This window comes from Protobothrops mucrosquamatus, unplaced genomic scaffold, assembly GCF_001527695.2.
Source record: "Protobothrops mucrosquamatus isolate PMUCROS unplaced genomic scaffold, P.Mucros_1.0 scaffold7659, whole genome shotgun sequence".
Classification (NCBI taxonomy): domain Eukaryota; kingdom Metazoa; phylum Chordata; class Lepidosauria; order Squamata; family Viperidae; genus Protobothrops; species Protobothrops mucrosquamatus.
Window position 1 is genome coordinate 169 of NW_015393458.1, and position 7,398 is coordinate 7,566.

Genomic DNA, 7,398 nt, shown 5'->3' on the forward strand with positions numbered 1-7,398 from the left:
TTCTCTCCTTGGTTAGTTTCCATTCATTGCTTCTTGTCCGGCCTTCAGGAAATGCTTTGGAGAAAAGGTTGAAACCCCCCCCCCCTTTTTTTTTTTTTTTCTTTGTGGCACTTGCAAAAATTTGCTTGCAATTTTGGGTGCTTCACCCCGTCAAACCTTGTCGGGAAAAAATCCTCTTTTCTGCTGGCATCCAGCCTTCAAATTTTGCCAGTTAAAACCCCTCCTTTTTTTAGCGACCCTCCCTAAAATCACCTGCATTTTTGCACAAAAACTGAGAGCCTTATTCCTGCCCCCTCCCTCCCTCCCCCCAAATCCATGGTTGATGGGTTGAGTTGGCAAACCCTCCAGCTTTGCCTAGAAAGGAGATTTTTTTTTTTTCTTCTCAGCTTGGCAGGAGATGCTTTGCGTCTCCCTGGCACCAAAACCCAGCCTGCTTATCCGGATGATTCACTCCCCCTTCCCTTCACCCAGCCGTGCCCAGATGTTGGGCTGCCTGGCACAGCCTTGTTGACTCTGTCTCTGCGTTGTGTTTCTTGGCTGAGCCGCACACGGGCCGCGCCCGATGGGTCCTTGGGAGCTCAGCTTCTGGGGAAAGGAATTGGGGTGTCTGTCTGACAGGTGGGGTCCTTCCCTGCATCTCCATGCCAAAGTCATCACCCCAAAAATGGGAGCACCCCCTTTTTCAAGAGGATGGATTGGTGGCCCTGGTGCCATGCTCGACGGCATTTAATTTTTCCTCTCCTTTTCTTTTGGATGTGCAGTTTCCCCCTGATAAGTCAAACGGCTTCCAGCCTCTTCGGACTGTAACGTATCGCACAATATCCATAAGCCAGGTTAGTGCCAGGATTCCTGGTGGTGGTAGTGGTGGGGGCAGTGACTTTTTAATCTTGGTTACTTTAATCCTTGGTTTCCCCTGTTTTTATTCTAATATTTGTGTGTGGTTTTGGGGGTTATTTGTCCAGCCAGCCAGCGATGCACAGTGAGATTCCTAACATGGGATAAATAAACAAAGAATAAATAAAGGCAGGGCTTTAGGGGTGCCTCCCAGAATGTGGGGGCACCAGGCCAAACCAGCCTTGTGATGTTTTAGAGACGTGGTTTTTTTTTGTGGACAGCTTCCTCGGATCGATTTAAGAACCCTGAACGGTCACTGGGAGTCTAGCAACTCATCCCTTTAATGGATGGTTATTTTAGTTTTTCCTGCTCACCTTCAGATGATTTTGAGTCCCTTTAAACATGGAAGGAATAATGGAACCCTCTTCTCCGCCCCCTAGGACGAACCCGCGTACCCCACCGAGGACATCTCCGTCATGCGGGAGACAACCAAGAGACTTTTTTCAAAACTTCAGGAAGCGGAGAAGAGGCATCAGTCGGACCGCGCGGCCTACGAGGTGAGCCTGGCGAAAAATATTGGGGTGCAAACGGACTTTCTTGCAGCACGACTCGTAAAACAGGAGTTTTAAGAGTTTCTAGCGGGAAATCTGCAATGCGTGTCCTGAGCCCCCGGGGGAGAAATTGATAAAAGCTTTGCAGACTCTTTTAACAGTGGCAAACAAACAAAAAAAAACACCCACAAAAGGCCTTTTCTGTTAAAAACCAGCGGAGTGAGGATTGCTCGGCTGGGGTGGGGGGTTCACAGGCTGCTGGAAGGAAGAATTATTTGAGTCTGGCTGTTCCACTCGGACACACGAAGGAGGTTTCCAAACTGGGCAGCCCAGAAGAAACCAAGGACAGTTTAGCTTAAGGAGGTAACAGGCTTATTAAGCTTGTAAATAGGGAGAGTGATTCCCCCCCCCCCCCAAAAAAAAAGCTTAGAGTCTAACATGGACAGCATGCGAGGAAAAAGGGAGGAGGAGGGAAGAGGAACAGAGCAGGCATGGGCAGTATTGCAGTCAGCTTGAGATATGCTGGGATCGAGTCGTGTTTTATAGTGGGGGGGGGGAAAGCTGCTTGGGTCTCTGGGCAGCCCCCCATTATCCTGGGTTTCTAACCGGGCGGGGAGACAGGGCTAAATCCGGTTTTTCCTCTGGCGCTCAGACGTCCATCTCGCACTACCGGAGGGAGGCGGAACACTCCGGCATCGCTCTCCGGAAGGCCGAAACGGAGCTGGAAATGAAGGACCTTAAATTGGAAGAATTGCAGCGACTCCTCTCTGGCATGGAGAAGGTATAATTGCCCTCCTTTCCTTCCTTCCTTCCTTCCTTCCTTCCTTCCTTCCTTCCTTCCTTCCTTCCTTCCTTCCTTCCTTCCTTCCTTCCTTTCCATCCATCCATCCATCCATCCATAAATCCAGTTTTTATCTATCTACTAATCTTTATTCAGTCTGTCCATTTACTAATCTTTCTTTCTTTCTCTTTCTTTCCCTCCTTCCTTCCCTCCCTCTTTCTTTTTCTTTCTTTTCCCTCTTTCTTCCTTCCCTCCCTCCCTCCCTCCCTTTTTCTTTCTTTCTCTTTCTTTCCCTCCTTCCCTCCTTTTTTTTCTACCCCTCTTTCTTTCCTTCCTTCCCTCCTTCCCTCTTTCTTTCTTTTTCTTTCTTTCCCTCCTTCTTTCTTTTTCTTTCCCTCCCTCTTTTTCCTTCCTTCCTTTCTTTCTTTCTCTTTTTTCCCTCCTTCTTTCTTTTTCTATCTCACTCTTTTTCCTTTTTTCCTTTCTTTCTTTCTTTCTTTCTTTCTTTCTTTCTTTCTTTCTTTCTTTCTTTCTTTCTTTCCCTTCCTCCCTCCCTCCCTCTCTCTTTTTCTTTCTTTCTTTCTTCTCCTACTTCTCCTTCCCCCTCCTCCTCCTCCTCCTCCAGCCTTCCTCTCATGGAACGGAGCCTCTGCTCCCTTCCAGAGATGGGAGCTGTAGTCCAGGGCAACGGAGAGGAAAGGACGGTCTTGCATCCTGGTGGCTGCAAGATCCTTTGCTCCCAGGACCTCTTGCTGGCTCACTCGGGGCGCAAAAAGCGCCCTTGTGGGGGGTGTGGAGCCAGGGAGAGCATCAGCCTGGCCTCCGTCCCACCCCGCCTTCCTCCTCCTCCTCCCCCCGCAGGAGCACCAGATCCTCCTGCAGAAAGTTCGAGAGGGCGAACTGCACCTGGAGGTCCTACGGAGCTCAGAGCAGGACAAGGTTGCCGAGCAGGAACGGTGAGGCTGCCGTGGAGCCTGGGGCTGGGGCGGGCCCCGAACCACCGCCCCTCCTGCTTCCCTCGGCAGGCGGCCGAGCCCGGCGATTTGGCCGAGAGCCGCAACCCGCCGTGCAAACCGTTTGGGCTCCCATTCCCCCCCCCCCCGTCCCGTCTTCGCAGGTCGACCAAACTGGAGAAGGAGGTGGCCACTCTGCGGGAGAAGATCCACCACCTGGACGACATGCTCAAGAGCCAGCAGCGCAAAGTCCGGCAGATGATCGAGCAGGTCGGTGGGGTGGGTGTGAATGTGTGTGCGGGTGTGTGGGTGTCCGGTTGGGGTCCAAACTCTGAATCCTCCGGGTCTTTCTCTTCAGCTGCAGAACTCAAAGACGGTCATCCAGTCCAAGGACGCCGTCATTCACGAGCTCAAGGAGCGGGTGGCCTACCTGGAGGCCGAGGTGAGGAAGGGGGCGGCCGGGGGNGCAGGTCGGTGGGGTGGGTGTGAATGTGTGTGCGGGTGTGTGGGTGTCCGGTTGGGGTCCAAACTCTGAATCCTCCGGGTCTTTCTCTTCAGCTGCAGAACTCAAAGACGGTCATCCAGTCCAAGGACGCCGTCATTCACGAGCTCAAGGAGCGGGTGGCCTACCTGGAGGCCGAGGTGAGGAAGGGGGCGGCCGGGGGGTGGCGAGCTGTCCATCAGCTTGCACGGGCAGCTGTCCAGGGTGCTGCGTGCCTGGAACAGTGAGGACTAGAACCTTTTCTAAGGGAAGGGCATAGCGTTGGACCATCCTCCTCTTCTCCCACCACCCACCCCAAAATCCAGGCTGGTGGGCGTTTTAGACAGCTGTGCTCCGCTGCCCCCTGGTGGAGTATTAGGGAACTGCTGGAATCTAGACACACACACACACACAGTCCCTTAAGAAAAGTTGTGTGAGTCAGAAAATGTGCTTGTGTGTGTGTTGGGGCAGGGGGAGTGCCTATTCCTGGTGGATTGAGCCCAGATTTTGGTGTCTGATGCAGGTGGGAACTTTTCTACAGCACATTAGGCCCCTTGCAAGGCGGTGCCATTGATAAGGAGAGAGGGAAGGAGGAAAAGGAGAAGGAGGGAGGCAGGAAGGAAGGAAGGAAGGAGAGGAGGAGGGGGAGAAAGAGCGAGGGAAGGAGGAGAAAGAGGAGAGGAGGAGAGGGTGGAGGAATCAGTTGCAGCTCGGTTCCACCTTTGCTTCGCTTCCCGGGGCGAGGAATGTCTCCCTAAAATCCCCCCTTTTTTTCCCTGCATGGAAGAACCTGGAAATGCACGACCGCATGGAGCACCTGATCGAAAAGCAGGCCAACCCCGGCTCCTTCCATGCCCGCACCCGGTCCAAATCGGAGACGGTCAGCGGGTGAGCTTGCCGGGCAGGGGGAGACGGATGCGGCTGGTCTGAAGGTGGCCACAGCCTCCCCTGCCCTTGGGGACCAGCCGGGGGGGGGGGTTTCTGGTTGGGGCCAGGGGATGGGGAGAGGGTGTCTTCTTCCGGCTCAGAGAGTTGGGGTTCTCCTGCAGACGTTTCACGACCCAGCTAGGGAACCCCATCAGGGCGAGGGAGGGGTTAGGATGGGCTGCCTAGGCAAGAGATGCCCAGCCAGCAAACCACATGCTTCCTTGCTCTGATGTGATTGCCTAGCTGGGTCACGAAACGTCTGCAGGAGAACCCAAAGGAAACGTTTCAGGAAAAGAAGCTCGGGAGCGCACCAAGACCCTCAGAGACCCCCTCCCCTTTCTATGACAGCTTTTTTTCTATCTGTTTCTCCTCCTTCCCCCCTCCCCCTCCCTTCTTCCCTCCCTTTCTCCTTTTCCTCCCTCCCTTCCTCCCCTTCTCCAATTCTTCCTTGCTCCCTCCATTTCCTTCCTTCCTCTCTCCTTCCCTTTTTAATTTTCTTCCTCTTCCTTCCTTCCTTCCTTCCTTCCTTCCTTCCTTCCTTCCTTCCTTCCTTCCTTCCTTCCTTCCTTCCTTCCTTCCTTCCTTCCCTCCTCATTCATTTCTTCTTTTCCTCCAGCAAAAGATTCACCAAGCCACTGGGACCGAAACCTTTGCCCCTGATCCGAGTCTTGGAAACATGAACAGGGGATTGGCGACTCCGTCTGGGGAGAAATTCTGCCCGTCACAGACCTGCTGGATGTGGGCTGCCGCCTCTCGTTGATCGCTTCGTTTCCCCCCAAGTTCCTCGCCCCCTCCTGTGCCAAGGGAGGGTGTTGGCACGAACTGGAAGGCCTCCCCAGGCCCTAAAAAGCCGGGAATTTTAATCGGGTCGAGGAGGAGGAGGAGGAAGAGGAAATGTGTGACTGTAGAAGAAAGTGGAGCGAGTGGATAGCGGGTTACGTGAGAAACGGACAGTGCCTTTTGAACTGCCAGACCACCCACCCCAATTTCACAGCTTGGTTCTCGTGCAAACTTATTTTGGGGCAGAGAGGGAGAAGAAGGGAAAGGTGCACTGGCGGCTCTTGATATGAAAATTGGCTTTTTCTCTCTCTCTGCCTTTTGAGCGCGAGGCGCTTCCCACTTTTTCCTTCCGTCGTGGAGAAGGCCCCGTGCGCCCCCCCCTCTCCCCAGAATAAAAGGAACCAAGCTAGATCCCTGTTTGCCTAGGGACCCTCGACTCCTGTAATTTAATCTTAGCACCCTTTTGTGTGTCTGTACATACCTGTCTGTGAAATAAATGCGAAAATGGTGTTTAAAGCAGCGTTTCGTTCTTTCTTGCACGGTCTCGCAAATCCCAAGTTGTAGCAAAAAAGAGAAGAGTTGCCGTTTCTGTTTTCAGAGAGGGACCCGTTTCCAAAAATGCTGCTCGGTTCAAGCCTTGATAAAGGGGTCAACACACATTAATAATCCCCTCAAATGCTGCTGTTGAACCACGTTTAAAGGTCAGCCAACTTAGTGATTCCGGGAAACGTGTTTGCTCAGCGCCCTAAGCCGGTTTAGCATTAACGTGGTTCGTTCTTTTGCGTGGGAGAAATCCGGCCCCAACGGAGGAGTCAAAAGATTTCCTTGTATTCCAGAACCTTGTTTGTTCTGTAACCAGGTTTGACTGCAGCTCCCGGAGCCTGTTTTGGCATGGCTACAATTCTGTGTTCCGTTTTTGGCTGGATCAAGATGGGTTTTTGGGCTCCGGTCCAGTCAGAAACAGAGTCAGGTTGGGTGCCTTTGCAAACAAAGCTCAGACGATGCAGGGGGTTGGACTAGATGACCTCCTTAGGTCCCTTCCGTTAATTCTTTTTATAATGATCATTTATTGTGCTGGAATGGCACCCGGCTCCTAACGGGTGGCTCAAAGCAATCCTACCCATGTTCCTTAGCAGAAAAGGGGTTGGGTTTTTTTTAAAAAAATTTGCTTGGGGAATTCTGGAAGTCCACCCATCTTAAAAGTTGCCAAGGTTGAGAACCTGCCTTTTTTAGATAGATAGATAAAACAACCTTTATTGTTATTTTTTTTACTGTGGGCACATTGGCACACATTAAAAATGAAATTGAGTTGGTCGTTCTCAAAGCACACACACGCACGACACACATTTAAACATGCTACATACAACACGCTATATAAACCTACACCCTTGTAAATAACATAACAAATATTTTAGCATAAACATCCGGATTATAGGAGGGAAAACTCGGCTGAGGGCTTCAAAAGCAAACCCCCCAAAGTTTTTTTTTGAGGGGGGGACTTTGGGGATCCACTTTCCCACCCAGGCTGCAACTGCCAAAGCCGCCATCAAGGGCCGCCCTGCAAGCAGGGCTTTGCAGGAGTCCAGCCTCAAAAGCTTTGGCAGCTGGGGCGTCAGGGGCTGTGCAACGAGGCACCGCTGGCCGTTGTCCTCCGCAGACCCCCAGGCTCCCCCCGTCCTCCTCCCCAAGTCAGGGAAGGGAATGAAAAATCCCAACGCTCTGTGTGTGTCTGTGTGTATGTATATGTGTATATAGCTCAGGGGTAGGCAACCTTGGCTCTTTTATGACTCATGGACTTCAACTCCCAGAATTCCTGAGCCAGTTATGCTGGCTCAGGAATTCTGGGAGTTGAAGTCCATGAGTCATAAAAGAGCCAAGGTTGACTACCCCTGATATAGCTGTTTTTCCAGGTTGGTCATCCGGCGGGCTCAAAGACCCGCGCGGACACCACTCCCGCCCCAAGAGGCGCCTGCGCGCTGGCGCCCTGCTCTGCGGCGGCCGAGCGGCGGCGGCGCGCATGCGCCCCGGGGCGGGGCGGGCCAGGCCAGCTACGGAAGCCGGCGAGGGAGAGAGAGAGGGAGGAGGGGGCGT

General features: G+C 52.7%; 1 protein-coding gene across 1 annotated transcript; it reads left to right on the forward strand.

Annotated features, from left to right (window-relative positions):
* Positions 1-761: 761 nt before the first annotated feature.
* Positions 762-5,563, forward strand: TUFT1 (tuftelin 1; the record flags this gene model as incomplete). The annotated part of the gene is made up of 8 exons (XM_015829927.1): positions 762-833; positions 1,275-1,391; positions 2,038-2,166; positions 3,028-3,122; positions 3,284-3,389; positions 3,478-3,561; positions 4,388-4,488; positions 5,144-5,563. Coding segments are annotated over 8 exons (768 nt in total), but the record flags the coding sequence as incomplete, so codon positions are not given.
* Between the last annotated feature and the right edge of the window lie 1,835 nt (positions 5,564-7,398).